The sequence below is a fragment of the Pleurodeles waltl genome, chromosome 6 (genome assembly GCF_031143425.1).
Source record: "Pleurodeles waltl isolate 20211129_DDA chromosome 6, aPleWal1.hap1.20221129, whole genome shotgun sequence".
NCBI classification, from domain to species: Eukaryota; Metazoa; Chordata; class Amphibia; order Caudata; family Salamandridae; genus Pleurodeles; species Pleurodeles waltl.
The window spans coordinates 1,559,872,467-1,559,889,837 of NC_090445.1; the positions used below are offsets into that span (position 1 = coordinate 1,559,872,467).

A 17,371-nucleotide genomic window follows, 5' to 3' on the forward strand; every position below is an offset into this window, starting at 1 on the left:
GGACCCTTGGTGTGGCTCACAGGATCTTTAAATCAAGCTTTTGAGCTCTTGGTGACCATGCTGCTCTCATGAAATTCAGTGCAAGCCGCTGATAGCCTGTCTCTGTGCACAGCAAGCATTTATCGCTTGTGGAGGTCCGGAAATGCAGAGCACCAGCCTGCCTGTCCGCAACCCCTGGCCTGCTCCTTGAGCCATACTAACCACCGCCCGCGACACTGCTCTTGCTCCTCTTGACCCTGTCTCATGCGGACATGGCGCTTGGCACAAAACGTAAGACGGTAATCCTTTAGCGAGACTAATCTGAGACTGCACCTGACCCATGCTCCATCATGGTCGGCTTGAACTTTTGACTTTGACCTGGTCTAGTGCTACCAGATAGTTGTGGTTGGCACTTTCTACTTTTAGGCTCCATTCTACAGTTTGTTCTTTAAAATTCATAACTCTGGTTCTACTGAATGAACTTTTGTCATTTTTGTCTTGTTTTATTATATTTGCTCTATCTGGTGTGGGATGTTTTACTGTTTCAAGTGTTGCACAAATACTTTACACATTGCCTGTAAGTTAAGCCTGACTGCTCTGTGCCAAGCTACCAGGGGGTTAAGCACAAGTTAATTTGGCATTTGCTTGTACCTTACCCTGACAAGGATTGCGGTGGCTACTTGACCAGGGCTCAATTTCTTACAGTGCTTCTCTCACCTGTGCTCCACGTTGCTCTATCTCACCCCAGTGTATCTCTCTCTCTCTCTCTCTCTCCCTTTCTCTCTCCTCTCTATCTCTTTTTTTCCCCACCTCCCTCCTTTCCCCCTCTGTTATCTCCCTTGTGTGTATTTCCAGCCACTCACTGCCTCCTGCAAATATTTTCCTATTTGTTTCTTTATCTGTCAATGCTTATGCTATATCACGTGTACAGCAGGTATTGGCGGAGCCAATAGTTCTCAAAGGCAAGAGCTTTTGGCTTTGCTAATGCTTGTTAATGTAATGTTTTCTCTCCCTTGCGTGACGCAGTGCAGCAACTTTGCTTGCTGCGCTATGTTGCGGTTAAAAAAAATATTATAAATCCTGTCCTTCGTTTAGAAAATGTACAGATATTACCCCAGTGAGACTCAGAATAATGTAACTCATCTATCTACACTGCTTGTTCCGAGAGTGGGATTAATTCTTGGTAAAAGGAGGAGCAGTTGGAGAGTCCTAGTCAGCCAGAGTCTAACTCTACCAGGTGGTCTCAGACTGCGGAGAACGTACCCGGGTGGCCTTTGGATTAGAAGCCATCGGTGAAAATATTGCAACTCGTTGGTGAGAAACCCGAAAGCCACTGGATTTTACTGCAGCGACGAGGGAATCTGACCTTAAGGAAATCTATAGACTTTATAAAAATACAAAGGGTTGTAAATGTTTCTTTTCTAGTTAAAGGTCCATTTTCACAGGGCAAATGCTTGTGTTGGCGGATGTTTCAAAAATAGACGAACACTTGCCAGCATTTATTCACTGAACGTTCGGTTTCCTTCACTGTGATTTTTTTTTTTTCAGCTTCGATTTCGTAGAAGTGACTTCCGACGAGCCAAGTAAACACAGTTGTTGCTCAATTAGGGAGTTTCCATTTAGTGACCAATGCAGACTCTGTGTATATTACCACCTAATGTCCATGGTGCTGGAACTTTTTTGAGATTAGGTGTGCTGGCCAGTGACTGCACCTCTCTGAAGATACAGAGTTGTGAAAAAAAATACTACTAAAATAGAAAGTGTACTAGTGACAGAGGGGAGTAGCGCAAAGTCTGATAGGGCATTTTGGAGCACATGTTAAAAATATGTGGCTACAATGTGAGTTTGGAGGTTATTATCCTGTAAGTGGCTTCCATCAGATCCAAACTTTTGTGAAAATACCACACTTTTTCCAAGCACAGAATTTGTATGTGAAAATATCACATTCTTCTGAGTTTTGTTACTCAGAGCAAGGGAGAACATGTGTTTAGTACCATTTTATTCCTCATCCGAGATGTAGAACCTGGAAGGGGATGATAATACTACACCTGGCAATTACCGCGCCATAGGTATATCTACTGGGTGCAATTTTACTGCTTCAAGTACCAGGGGCCTCACAATAAGCCCCACTGTGTTTCAGTGCTTCTGTTAAAAAAAATTAAATTCTGGAAAAGTTAAGTTTGTAAAACATGTGTATGTTCCTGTGTGCTATGGAGCATAGCTGAGCCTTCTCCTTTTACACTGTCCTGTACCACTCGCAGCAAGAGTGTCATCAAGGTCAAAGTGCAAAATGCTTTCACCTTTGTGTCAGAGAAACAAAAAGTAAACACTGTGTTACAATAATTATCAGCAGGTGGTCGGAAGGAGCCAGGGCCCAGATGTACCAAAGGATTTTACCCATTCTGTGTCTATGGGAAAAAGCTTTTCTACATATGGCCCCAGGTCTTTGAGAAATCATTCAGTGCTGCAAGGCGAGCAAGCAGTGGATTCTTTAGTGCAAATTTTCAAAGTGAACTTTGCGCTAACCAGGAGATGCTGCAGTTCCTCCCGCTCCCCTAGTTCCAGTGCTGCTGCTTGGTATTGATCATTAGTAGGGCGCACAAGACCCCAGGTTGTCCGTTGTTATTTAATAATATGTGTTGTTGCTGCCTCTGTTTACTGATGGTCATTATATCAGCCTGGGAAGGATGAAAGGGCGAGTCCCATGCTGAATTTCAAACCTGCACAGCCCCGCAGTGGGTGCTCAGCGGTAGCTGGTCCCTTGGAGACACGAGAAGCTCTGGTTTTGGAACATTATATAAATGCCCAACCCCACCCCATCTTTGGGCGAAGGGTATAATGCAAATGGAAAAAACGAAAATAAACTACGCAAGCTACACTAAACTGAAGAAGGAGTTTTTATTCAGTTTGTTCAAAAACATATACAATTATAAAATCAAATACAGATTTCCGTTCTTTTTAAAATACATATTTGTAGTATTATTGAAGAATTTAAGTATGCTATTAATACATATAAAGTTTATTCCAGAGCTGTTAGATGAGTTTAGGAACAATAGTTATTGGAATTTGAATTTTTTTACACAGTATGTAAATACTATTTAGAAACACAACTCCAATCTCAGTTCAGACACCGGGTTTAAACATACTTTGACAACATATTTTATAATGAAATGGGTAACAACACTGCAGATAGGACTCCTGGTGCAACAAGCTGGACATACAGAGCTAATGCAGCAGGAATCTGACTATTTAAAGCTGGTGCCACCGAACTACGGCCATACATGCAATTGGATAGCTGCCTAGAGCGAATCACCTGGAAAAACCGAAACTGCCGCTATGCCCTCAATGAGCAGGATGTGGGAACAAGAGAAGCATACAGACAAGGAATTAAGTATTACCTTGTGTGCAGGTTTTTCCAGACTTGTAACCTCTTCACACAATTCAAGCATTTGTACGTTGCATGTTGTTATCCTGTGGCCTTTGGCATAGGTAATTGTAAGAAATGTGGTTATTAGTTGTGCAGTATGTGAGGCCTGCACAAGTAGTAGGTCCACAATTGTCTCCTTACTGGGCGCCTGCACCCCTTTGTGGCACTTGACACTCTCAGGGTAGCAGAGCAGTCCAGGCCACTCATGCGAGGCGGTGTGGGCTAGGAATCTCCGCCTGCTGGCACGGAACTACACCCATGTAATGATTGTCCAGTTAGTGCTTTTTCTTTGAAAAAGGACAAGTACATTTATTACACACACACACACACACACACACACTACTAAATACTATGCATTATTTTACAAATGTATACATCAGGCTGGTGGATCTACCTTTGGTGACCTTTTGAAATCCCATTGGGCCCCAAAATCACAATACACCCTGACCCCCGGCCACACCAGATAGAGCATCATAATATTGGTGGTTATCACTGTGCATAAAGCAGGCCTGTTGGCTTTGTCAAGGTACCACTGCTTTAAAATATGAGGTAAGACTATTGGCTTTGTCGAAGGTTACCACATAAATATATATAAGGCACACCTACTAGCTTTGCCAAGGATTCGCCACATTTAAAAAAATCTACTCGCATTTTAAATAGCACCATCTTGGATGAATGCACTGGGAGGTCACATTCTACTTATCTATCTGACAATACTTCCGAGAGGTCACAGGCCCGATCGGAGGTATGCTGACGTTTACTTGTAGGTGATCCATCAGCTTTCTACATCCTTTCCACGAACGCTATTAAAAGGCAGCAAGAAGTAGCAGCTACTACCTATGGCTCGCCTTATCATATCATTGACTTCCCCTACTCTCTGGGTTACTTGAGTCGGGGGTCAAGGCTCTCTAGCCTGTTAGCTTTAGTAGCTTTCTGTCCTCGCCTTTCTTCTGGCACTGCGGCAGAAATGGGGGGGGTGGGGGGGGGGCACTGAGGAGATAAAGGTGAGCAAGAGATCAAATCAGTGTCATCATGGAGGGTCAACATATATACAATGTCACTTGCCTTATCCCTAGTGACTGATGGTTGTGTTACACAGTATCAAAGTCATAATTATTGGCCTGCACTTAAATCAGTTCCAGAATACTTACTAGTAATATCATGTCAAACTGATCATACATGGGGTGAAGTATAGACTTGCGATTCCAAACTTCATATCTACGTACCTTGACTATATGTTGGTAGTTGATATCGCTCACTCAGTATAAGTGCAGGTCTACATTAAAACTACTATATTGTGGTGGAACACCTTTGGAGAAGAAAACCTCAGCTTTAGTGGGTGGTACAGGTATTTAATGGATATTGTTTTCAAAGTGTTTTCCTTTATTTTGCCTCCTAGACCATGTTGTGAGATGATTACACAGCTTTTATTTCTAACTATATTTGATGCTTTTGATTTTTGCCTGTTGGCCAGATTTGATGCTTTAGACCTACTCTGACTTTTGATTGTTATGTTTTTTATCCATGTCACCCACTCTTCCCCTCTTACATTAAGTTAAGCAATATTATGCAAGGGGGAGGGCACTCTCAAGTAGTTCATGTCCCCGGCGGAGTCAGAGGGCAAGAGGTGAAGTTATCCCTTCTCGTTTCCTGTTGCAGAATCATTAACTCTACTTCCCTTTTTGACATTCTTGTTTTGTGTTTCCTGTAGGCGATTGTCCTCGCACACTGGCTTCTGACTGTCTGGTGAGTAACACAGACCATTCCCAGTTTAAGTAAGGAGACGGGTATGGTATTGCAATAATAATGTGGCATGCCTTTGAATGAGGTTCATTGCAAGCATGCTACTTGTGAAGAATTGGTTCTAAGAACTCAAGGCGTGTTGACCCTTCCATAGACCTAGCTTTCTTCGTGCACTTATCTAGTGAAGGAATGGGCAGTCTATATACACAACAATAATTCACATCAGGACATGTCCTCCACAGCTGCAGATACATGTAGTCTATGATACATAACCATGGAGTATGAAGCTCAATGGAAACGAAGGTTTTTTTGTTTGTTTTTTTTTTTTTACTTTTTTTTGCTTTTAAGATCGTATTGTAAATGCCATTTTGTTTAGATTGTGGCCTTGGGCTGTATAATTTGTCTGAGGCATGTATATACTGACAGGCTGCCACATTGATGCACATGCATACTGCTAATTTTTATATTTTGCCCGACACATGTTGACACTAGCTGTTGTGGCTGCTGCACGTCATCAGTATTTGTTTGGCAACCGAATGGCAAGCAAGGGTTACCGGGCCACTGCTGTGGTGGTTGAGGTCTTTTACTACTCCTGTCCCATGGCCTGGCCTACCACAGCACCACAGACTGACCACCAAGTAGACCCTCTAATGACGTGACCCTTAAAGTAGTAGGATGAGCAGTCCTGGGCTTTCCAATTAGGGCATTTCGGGGGTATAGAGAGTCTGAGCTAACAGTTACTGAATAGCATGCAATAATGATTGTCCATTTGCTGTCTTTTACAAGAGAGAAATACTTTATTATGCCCAAACAAAATATTGCACAAAGGAATATGCCAGAGGGCCCAGGGTTCTACAGGTTGTACTACAAGGAAAGTAGGCAAACGCATCAGGCTTGGAATCATCTCACAGATGCAGGTTCACTGTGATTGGTGTAAGTAGACTTGTAAGTCAGTGGCCCATAGGCCATCCCTTCAGTGCTCAATTCACTGGTAACCTCCACCATAGCTTTTCCAGAAGAGTCCAGTGTGTGATAAGGCCATGTTCAGTGCTGCATGGTTTACCTGAGTGTAGCAGCAGCAAGGTCTCCAGCATGATCCTGCTTCCTCCAAGGTTGTTTGGGAGCTTTGTGCAGACAGTGATGTCAGTGGGTCTGGCTGCAGGCTCGAAAGGGGGTACATGCCCAGAGCAAAGGCCCCTCTTCCAGACTGTTAAAGAACCCACACTTTGGAGCTGGTGATTCTTTGGAGGTCCTGCACTTATTTGCAGAGTCAACACCGGATATCTGATGTCATGTACATACTTCTAAAGCTACAGATGCGGTAATGCTCTCACTCTCCATCTCCTTGGTTGATGCAGAGCCCTGGTTGTGGTCTAAAGAGCAATCGGAATGCAGGAAGATGAACTCCATCACTTTGATAGGCTCCTGCGCTGCTCACTGCTTTCCTCCTTGGGAGCTGCAGACGAATGGTGATTTAACATTGATCAGGGAGAGGCCCGCCCAGGACTTGGTTCGGCTGCAACATCACGCCCATTCTATTCTGCAACTCTATGCTGTCCCTTCGACTAGGGAACAGTGACTGAGCTCCTCTGGGCAGTCTCCACCTGCAAAGGCATCATTTAATCCGCTCTCACAGAAAGCCTGACAGGCTTCACTAGTGTGGCAGTCCCAGTGCTTCCTCAACAACTCTGTGCTGATTTTCCACATGATGTCCCCATCATCTCTGGGAGACTGGCCTTCAGAGACCAGTATCTCAGGGATTCTGGCGAAACCAAGTAGGTAAGTCCTGCTTTCAAAGTCAGGTTGCCGAAGGGAAATGTTGATTCCACGGTCCGGCTCCTGACACCAGTCAGTCCAAAGCGGTACACTCCCATATGTATCCCTTTTCTGCAGAGCAGGTACAGTCTTTGTTTCAGCTGATGGTTCCCATTACAAGTAGTGATGGGCGTTTCTTAATCTGGAGAACCCAAATCAGGAGCACTGTGAGCCTGAAGACCTTGCACCTGTGTGACATCAGCTTTTGGGTGGTGCACCAATGAAAGACACAGAAGGGTAGGCCCTGCCTGAATGATTCCCTCCGCACAACAAAGGAGGACACTGTCTCCACCTTCTATCAAGGTAAATGTTGGTGTTCAAGATGAGGCCGAGCGGCATACTTTTTTTTTTTTTTTTTTTTTTTTTTTTTAAATAAAGGAACCACCCTTGTCTCCGTACTCTCACAGTGGCAGCAGTTCACTTTGGCAGTCTGATGAGGTTGTCCCTCAGCCTCGATATGGTGTCATGTTTTAACAAGAATGATCAAAAACTGGATCCCACTGGCCTCACAGTCACACACTTGCATGCAACATTAAGTTGTGTCCCTAGTCATCATTTAAAACACCCTTTGCGCACACCCCTTGCTTCATGTCTGTACTGAGTTGTGGACACATCATTGTAGTGGAAATTTACCCGAGGCTGGTAGGCATCTCGCTCTTCAAGGACAGGAAAAAGGCATGTGCTATACTACAGATCAGAAAAAGTGTGCTGCTACCACCATTCCATGTTTATTTCCTGGGACATGGATAGTAGTCCTGTGACCGAGGAAAGCACAGTTGGAGTGATCCTCCAGACTACATAGCCATACTCTAAGTCGCCGTGCCTTTCACTTGGTCTAGGCATCAGCATGCATGCCTAATTCTTGTGTGAACTGGGTGCAACAAGATCCTAATAACCATGAAAACTAGTCCACGCCTTTATTTTCTGGCCCCATATTTGTTTCTTAAAGAGAAAAGGCAGACCTTCCAAGTGCCAGCAGGAATGAGGGATTACTCCTGGAACTCTGCAGTGTTGCAGCAGAGTAGACACTAGTGACATCTTCTGTTCCTATTTCCTGCTTGTACATGGCAGATGGTCCTGACATGGGCTCAAGCGTTATCATTGCATTCTCAGTATTATTATTGTTGTTGTGTGTCTTTATGAAGTAATTTAGTGGTCTATTTTCATTTAAAAAATCAGAAGTCCCAGCTGGTGTGGCAATTTCCTGAATGTTCATGATACAAGGGGCCCAACATGGTCTCTTAACTAAGCCTGCCTTTTCAGTATGTTTGTCCAATATTTCTTTAAACATGCTCCTTTTATGGTCTGGCTTGACAGCGCTGCTGTTGCCAGACGATTATGTGATGGGCACTAGAGAGGTGCTTTGGCTTCGCCCATACGTTGGGAGGCAGGAGGACATGTTTTGATTAGACAAGAGTTGTGTTCTTCCACAAGAAAGTGCTTCTTCTCTAGCAGCTGTGATCATTTTATTTATCCAGCTATCTAAGCTTACATTTTCAAGGGCTCGCACTTGACATTAGAATGCTATTAAAGTGTCTTAGATCATGTGTTTTTCTCTGGCAGCAGCGCAGATGTGAGGGGGCAGCCATTAACCTACATGGATTTATAGGTCTGGCTTGACTGTGCAACTGTCACCTGAATGTTTACCGTACACCAATATTATTCTAGAGCTCTTTGCTTCCACACAAATAAATATCTATTCCCATACTATTTACTTGTAATGCTTCATATTGCCATACAACCTTCCCTTAAAGCCAGGCCTATTGGCATTGCCAATACTTGTTGAAATAGTCATTTACACTATGTTTTCTAACCACTCCCGCTGGGGTCTGTGACATAGGGCAATTAGCAGCCTTTTCATGAAAGCACTCATCATATTTCATATTGCACTATCTGGGCCTCTTAAAAACAATTTGGTCTGATTGGGCAGAGGCCTATTGGCTTTGCCAATGCTTCTTTTCGTTGCTGCAGTTTAGTGTTCCAAGAAAGTAGCACTTAACAATGGTAAACTAATGCCCAAGTTTAATATGCCCCAAAGATGACCACCTCTGTGTCCATATTAGAGCCCTTGTAAACATGGGAGCAAGTCAGCAGTGAGAGGCCAGAAATAGAGTCTGGGGAGCTGCGGGGCCTTCATATAACAAAAAAGGGATACATTGGTCACCAGTCCTTATAACCAAAGGGGGCTACTTTTGTGACAGATGTGTACATTGTGCATACAAAAGGCTGCTCAGAATGCAGGGAGCCAGTGGTTGCAGTGGGCCGACCTCTGCTATAGTCTGAATACTGTCGTTTACAGAGGCAAATTGTGAATTACTATACAACATATAAGTCGAATAAGAGACCTCTATGGATCTATTTTTTTAAGGTTTGGAAAAACAAAAGACCTTGTTTAACGCCAGACCCAAAACAAACTCTCCTCTTGTGTGCCAGTGATCATCTACGTATGCCCAGCTTTTAGTCTCGTGAGTTCTCAGTGCACCCTCACTCTTCTGATCTCCCACCCATCACTCAGTATTGCTCGGAGCATGCTCAGGTTTGTCCTCATGAAATAGTAATCAGCAGGCCATGCTCAGATTTTCCATCCTTCACATAGCAGTCTTCAGGGGTTTGTCATATCACCTTCGAGTGCTTTCGGGCCTGCCTTGTGCATTTTTCCTTTTTATTTGCTCACTGGATGGGCCTTGAGAAGAAGGCTTTCCAACCTCCAAGATAAGGCCAAGGATTACATTTTTCTTAACATTCCTCTATCCTGCCCCCGACCCAAACCTCCCATGTTATTTCATTCGCAGAAAGGCTTTAAGTGTACGTAAAGCTAGCAGCTAGTGGTTCTTCGTCTTTCTGTTTGTCCATCTGTACCTCAACTTCTAACTAAGCCTGTTAGTGTGCACATACATTCTTTTTGTGTTTGTGTGTGCACAAGCAGGCTTCCTTCAGCTGGTTCAAGGTTACTGCGTCTAGCAGTCAGTGTTTGCAAGCATGTGCTTCTGCAGATCTGTGCACACAGGTACCTTGCATGTATAGTGCGCTGGGTGTCAGTGTCTGTGAGTGTATTGGACTGTGTTTGTACGAATGTCTGTAGTTGTGTTGATTATGTCTTTGTGTGTCTGTGGATGCACCATGGAATAGTCAATACCATAAGAGGGCAACCAATGAACCAACCCCGGAGACTGGTTAGGTAAAATGTAGTAAATTGATGCTCACAAAGGATAAATTTCTATTTAGAATTTCAACAAATTGATGAATGAATGGGTTATCAAGTAGGTTTCACGTGCACCCAACCCTATAAGCTAAGCATCATGGAACAAATCTTGTGTAATCATTTATTCAAATAAATCGGAAATGGCATACATAGTGTATGCGAAAATATGTATTATTCTTTTTTTGTACTAAACAAAGTGAAGTAGAGGGGAGCAACTAAAGCACACACTTACATATATCCAGATTCAGTATGACTTGTAAAATGGACATGTGTGACACACATATGAGAAATTCTGTTCCACGTGGCCAAGTGTCCAGAAAGTCATTTTTTCAGATAAAGAGTTGACGCTTTCAGTTTTCCAAATCGGTGCCGAAATGATTTCAACGTTTGAGTCTGTATTGTCCTGTGTACATACAACTGGACAATACAAAAATAGACAACCACGTGTACGCCTAAAATATATTAGAAGGACGATATGACCGTATACTGTACCCTCAATTGCACAGGCCGAACAACATTGCTGGCTACTCGGCTGACCACTGCTAAATGACAAAGGCAATGGTATTAAAAGAGGCTAGCTATTGCCACAGTTGTACAATTGAGAAATATTTTTCTTAGTTTTGAAATTGTTACAAATGGAGGGACTCCATGGACGAGATGGTGAAAACAACTGTAAGTTATAACTCAAAATTATGATCTAATTAATCAAAAGTAAGACATAAAGGCATAAGTAACTTGAAAATCAAGGCCAGAGTTGTCCTGTGTACGGCACTCGGAAGCAGCAGCGAGCAACCATTAGGTACACAAAAGTGCTGGGCTTGTCCTTAGGACGCAAGCAGAAAAAGGTGCTTAAAATAGGCCTGATCTAGGACCGACGTTCAAACAGTGAAATATCACCACAGGAAATAACTTCACGTGGAAAAACTTCCTGGATTCACATAATGGAGACACATGCCTGTCGAGCCAGAGCTAGACAGACCGATAATTGGACAAAGCATACCACAGTACCCAGTACAAAATGCGAAGATCTATCCTAACTGACCCTTTCACACTGAGGCCTACTAAATAAAACGAGCTCCCAAGAACTTCTTGGCATCACAAGTGCCTGTGAAGGATTGAGGCTCCTCGGCATGATCTGAATCAAAACAAAGATCAAACAAAGTGTGCCAAAATGCCCCCAGAAATCTCCGTCCCATAAATTGGTAAAGCCTGGTTAAAGCACACATAATACTTATTAGAGTCTGAAACGAATCCAGAAGAAGCGACGACACTTGATCAGCAAAGCCAGGCGTCGCCCCACAATACGGAAGGGACCGCTGGCTTTACCAAGATCTAAAATCTCAGACGGCTACTAAATGCTAGTCAAAATTGAATACGTTTTTTATAGCAGGCAATGTATTCTGTTTTTGAATTATTGATTAGAGATGGATTGTTCCATGATTCACAGGTTATCGAATGGGATGCACGTGACACCTTCTTGTTGGCCCATTCATTGAACCATTTGTTAAGATTTTCGATGCAACTGATTCCTTTGGGAGCATCCTATTGTTTTGCACTGAGGTAAAGCCACACTTGATGCCTGTGCTGTGTTTAGGGATTGCCCTCGATGGTGTTTACCTTGACTACTCTTTCAACATTTCCTCTATATATCTTGCGTCTTTTTTCAAGGGCATACTGTATTCTCTTTTTGATGGCAAGTCTGAGCTAAGGAATTCTTGCCAGCAGTCTTAAATTAAATTATATTTGTTGCTTGTGTATTTCTCTGTTCTGTAGTGCAATTGATTGTTATGCACAGATCTAAATGGGAGCATACGGAAGATCTGATTCAAGAATAACCATAGTCTTTATGTCTGTGGGAAATATATGACCTTCCGATCATTTCAGATTGTCCAGTTTTCTATTAGAAGGGCCTCTATACTTGATAATTTCAGGCTCGTAAGTCATTGAGTTTCTTGCCTTTGTGTCGTTGGCACTATCCCAACATGCCAAAGTGTTATGCCTGTGGTGCCCCCACCCACATCTTTGGTGAAGCGTGTTCATCACCATCACAGCATGTGCCATCTGTTCAAGAGTCTGGCCATTTCAAGATGTAGTCCAGTGCTGGGTATGGATCTGCAGAGTTTGCCACCGCCTTCCTTCATCCTTCTAGTGAAGAATGACGTGGCTCTGGCCTGTTTTCATTCTTATGCCCCAAACCAGGATTTTAGGTTTAAAAGAGGACTCTGTTGATATAATAGTAATGGTACCTGCAACACATGAGTTTCTGGCTAAAATATATACCAACAACATCACAGTGACTAGGCATCCTTGTTTCCCCTTTGCTAAGAACTTCTGTGAAGCAGAGTAAGCTATTTGTGAATATTTTGCACGGCGAGGAAAAATTTGAAATGAGCACTTCGCTAGAAAAATGTGATAGTCCTGTAAATGTGTGGTGACTGGGAGTCTTAGAAGGCGGGCAGGAAAGAGGTGAAACCCTGCCCCTCCACAGCAGTTAGTTTTCTTAGTGGTGCAACACTTCATAGTGTCCTCTGCTTTGACCTTCTAGGCACTACATTACGCCACACTTCCGAGCAGCAGGCTTCACAAGGAACTCCCAAACCTTGTGACATCTCTACCCCCATCCTTGGCACATTTTCACACCCTGCACTGACCAGTTCTTCATTCAATTCCTCTTACATGTCGTTTGGGCTTTTTGCACATATGATTAAGTAGAAAAGATCCCTGCAACCTACAATGGTAACAAAGGCCCTCTGCACAGTTCACAATCCGTTTAATTGATCAGGGTCTACACTACCCTTATGCTCTGTACGTTCTGAATGTGTTCTCCCTTCCAGGGGCTGCATGGCTTGGCTGCCCGCTTCCTATGCCTGGGGGAACTTCACCGTGCTAGCACTTGGTGTTTGGGCCATTGCCCAGAGAGATTCCGTTGATGCTGTGATTCTGGTAAGTTGTGCTCTCTACTGGAGGACAAGAGGTTGTGGCCGTGTTTACAGCATGTCACTCACTGGCTTTTCCTGAGAGATTACTTGATAGCCTGCTGTTATTCAGTTCTTCGTCATAAGGCTCTTAGACCTGATGATTTCTTCTTCAGAGTAGTAAATCACTTGGAACCGGTAATGATTTGAGTAGCTTGCACTGGCCGATGTGTGTTAGTGTGGGTTTGCTGTTAACGAGAGATACCTGTAGAGGGATCCATCTATATGTATTTCGAACTCGGACACCAGGTCTGCCGCAGTGCAAGGCTTCAAAGAGAAGTTTCTGAATCACCAGGGTGTCTTCAGTTGAGAGCCAAACACATAACAGGCAATACAAGGTGGATCTTTCTATGGCTGTCCACAGTCCAGGGATGGACCGGGATAAGAATGGATGAGTGAAATAATTGATGGGTGAGTTGAAGGATGGATGAGTGAAAGCATGGATGGGTTAGTGGAAAGATGAGTGAAAGGATGGATGGTTGGCTGAGTGAAAGGGATGATGGGTGGAGAGAAAGGGTGGATGGATGGATGAGTGAAGGGATGGATAGATAGCTTTAAAAGCGTATGGATATGGGCGGGCGGACTGACGGAATGGTGAAAGACTGAATGATAGATGAAAGAATGAATTGTTGACAAAATTTAAAGGTGAAATTGTGGACATCAGCAGGTGGATGAATGGATAGATACTTGGATAGAAAAGACAAAAGAGGTCTTCTGGGGACGGTTGTGATGACTTGCTTTGTTTGCTTGGTACCATACGAGCTTGGTTTGAAATGGGGGGTATTTTAATTTTCTGACTAGTTTCTTCCTGTACTGTCAATTGGACTGAGCAATTGTCTATGCTTTGTTTACAGTTTTTGGTGGGGCTGTTGCTGACCATCCTGACAGACATCATCCACTTTTCTGTGTTTTTTGCGGCCACGAGCAATGCGGCAGAGAAACAGGGAATAGAAGACTTCTTCCGATTCAGCGCCGGCATGGCAATCCTTAGCCTCATCCTCAAACCCCTTTCCTGCTTCTTTGTGTATTTCATGTACAGAGAGCGTGGAGGGGAACACAACCTCAACTTTGGTGAGTGGCAGAGGTCTGGGAGCCTGAACTCTGGAGGATAAAATAGACTGCATGTGCAGATTGTGGAAGTCAGACTGGGCAGAAGGCCTCCAAAAGGAGTGGAGGTTCATATCAGATACCTGAAGTCCTCCAATGACAGCCAGTGCTGGGGACCCCATTAAACAACAGGCCTTTGACACGTATGAACTTCAGTGTGTTTTGTTAGAGCGGTCCTACTACCGCCCTATGATTCCATCCTGTGCACCAGTTCTGGTGGTGGGGGTAAGCTACCATTGCCTTGCAGGACTGTGTGGGTATGCTTATAACAGATCGATACGCCAGGAGGAGAATTTTGCAGCAACCTAGAGTCATGTAGAATTAGCCCTTGGACCTGCTTTGGATTTAAGGACGACATTGGAAAAGGAGAAAAACTGTTGAATATTGAGAACAAAGCATTACATTTGAGTCTACCTCGCAAATATGTAGAAATGGCATTTGGAACCAACGATGACACTACTGTGCCAGCAGCAGCTAGGTGCCAGGAAGGGGGTATTTATTCCAAGAGTCTTGTGCACAATTGGGGCAAGTTTATGAACTTTTGCTCGTGCACTGCTTATATTAACCTAGTTAAAGATGTCCTTTTTGCAGAGCACTTGATACTTGTGGGCTATCTTTTTTTCAAGCACATACTCTATTTTGGGCCCTAAACAGGATGAGAGGAAGTCATGATTAGCACTTCTGTTCTCACAATGTATTGCCTAAACCACCACAAAACTACATTTCCTCCAGTGAGGTCCTCAAAACTAGATTTAATGGTCTTCAGTTACCTCCTTCTTTTGACAAGTTCCTTCCTCCTGTTGTGATGAGCGGTCTGCTACCTGTTGTCTCTCCTGTGTTGATCATTCGGTTTGTCTGTGTTTTACGTTGTCTTGTATTGTTTCCCGTTTCCTCTACAGATCTGGAGTCTTCGACTGAAAGCCGCTTTACCTGTGACAGCATGGACTCAAGAGCACCCCCTGCTGCCTTTCAGCAGTACTGAACTCCCACCCTTTTCTCTCCCTCTCTGTCACTCGTTTTCAGCTCCTCCCTCTGCGGTGCTTTGGAAAGTTCTCCTGTCTTCCCTTTCTTGTGCCTCCTGCAGCGAAGGGTAGGCTCCTTATCTATGCTGAGACGTGGCACTTGGGCGTGTTCGGAAAGGGGTGGATCCGAGCGAGGGTTCTCAAACTACTGAGGTAGACCATACCTCTGTCTCACAAGTCTGAACCAGGGAAGAATACAAAAGTGAGAGAGAAGCTGACCTCTTATGTGTTCTCCAATCCCCTCTTAGGGGTAGACATAAGAGATTATGCCTTATCCCGTAAATCTCGCAATCACACTCAGAGCAGAATCATCCGCGTCTGTACTTGCTACATAGAAATGTAAAGAGCTCTCCAGTACTTTTCCATCACCAGACTGGGCATGACAGGTGCTCTCCATAACCGACTGGGGAATACTGTATCACCTAGAGGTCAGCTTTAAAAATTCACGAGCCAGATTTGAGCTCTCCTCATATTAGTCCATGCTATTGTTGGGTCCTAAGGAACATCTATGCCCTTTCCATAGAACTATAAAGTTCTCCATTGCCTCCGGGGTCTGTGTGCTTTCATGGTGTCTCTTGTTTTGTAGAATAAACACCGCCCTCGTGTATCTCAGCTTTGGATTTTGGATTCTTTTGATTTATCCAGGCTGAGTTTTGGTTTCTTTGGCTGCTATGATTTGACTTTGACATTCTCTCTCTCAATGCAGGTTTCTTCACCGCTCCCCAGGACCGCAGTGCCTACCAGAGCATTGACCAACAGGATGCACCGACGGATCAAGATAGCAAAATGCCACAGCGCCAATACTGAGGGCATGTTCCTTGCCTGGTTTGAAGTCTGGTACCCATCCCCCCACTCTTCTTAATGTGATGAACCTTGTCATCAGGAATGCTGAACATATTCAAGGTCTGCTGAGTAACATTCAAGAGTCTGGCCCTAATTGGATAACCTTTCGCAAGAGGCTCCGTATCTGCTCACTGATTTGCTGGCCCCTCACTCGTCTCCTGCACTACACTTACTTCGGAAGCACTCCAGAGAATCTGATGTGTGCCAGTCTGTGAGCCAACAGTCTTGATTGGGTGTCCTGGACTTCTAACTACTTGTCAAACTCCAACCCCAAATAGAGTCTGCTATTTAGAAAATGTTTCTCTTTTCATCTTCATTTTTGGAGGACAGCGGAAGCCAACTATGTGTTCCTCTCGAAGGACAACCGGAGCGGACTACATCTTCCTCTTGGGTTTCATGCTGGAGTTCTGGGAAGCTGCGTGCTGTCACACTGTCCGGGAGCTGCTGCTTGCAGGTCGCACACTCTTGACTATGCCATTGAGGAGGTGGCTGGTTTCTCAGAACTATTTGAGTGACTTTTGAATCCTTTTTATGCACATTGGTAGCTGGAGGGTCCAGAAGTCACCCACTGTGGTCTATTTACTGCAGAGACTGAAGAGGCTGGACATGAACCCCTGGCTGTTTTGCTACTTGTATGAATTCTGTGTAATGTGCAGGTTTGCTGGGGTTTGACTCTTTTTTGTAAATATTTATGTGCCTTCTACTGTTCTGTGCCTTTTTTCTGAAGAGTCTATGGTCACCTGTGCACTCTTCAAATAAAATAATGAATTCTATGCCTCTTTTATGAGATCTGTGTTTAGCACTATCGCGGCCCCCAAAGCCTCTTGGAAAGTGTATTTTTCTAATTCCAGGTTTCTGTGTTGGAGACTTGATCAGTCACATCAAATATATAGTTAATTTCAGGGTAGCGTTATTATTATTCCTGTAACCTTGGTTTACCAACCAATGCACATAAACCCACTCTGGGCAGCACTCCTCTGTATGAGACAGGATGGCACCAATCGGTACACGAGGGGGCACAGTGCCTACTCTGTCATTCACACTAATGAAGTGATATGTTTCGTACAAATCTAAGAGCCTGCGTTGTAATTGTTGATCAAGAAATGTCCCCCCAAGATGGCTTTTTAAAAAAAAAAAAAAGTCTTAGGGCCAGATGTACGAATTTCCGAGTCGCAATATCAGATGCAGAACGGTGTCTCAGACACCGTCTGCGACTCGCTATGGGGTCGCAAACACCCACCTCATAAATATTAATGAG

The 17,371-nt window shown here is 44.0% G+C and overlaps 1 protein-coding gene across 4 annotated transcripts in view; it reads left to right on the top strand.

Moving 5' to 3' along the window:
* The window catches only part of AGTRAP (angiotensin II receptor associated protein), a 29,415-nt gene extending 12,529 nt beyond the window's left edge, over window positions 1-16,886 (top strand). For 2 of the 4 annotated variants that reach the window (XM_069241249.1, XM_069241251.1), the window contains 4 exons: window positions 5,118-5,152; window positions 13,001-13,109; window positions 13,996-14,212; window positions 15,977-16,886. In XM_069241249.1, coding sequence (XP_069097350.1) covers window positions 5,118-5,152; window positions 13,001-13,109; window positions 13,996-14,212; window positions 15,977-16,077 — 462 coding nt within the window. In that variant the 3' untranslated portion in view covers window positions 16,078-16,886. Of the gene's footprint in view, window positions 1-5,117; window positions 5,153-13,000; window positions 13,110-13,995; window positions 14,213-15,147; window positions 15,339-15,976 lie in introns of all 4 variants that reach the window. The other 2 variants (XR_011205061.1, XM_069241250.1) reach the window with 2 other exon arrangements.
* Window positions 16,887-17,371: the final 485 nt, after the last annotated feature.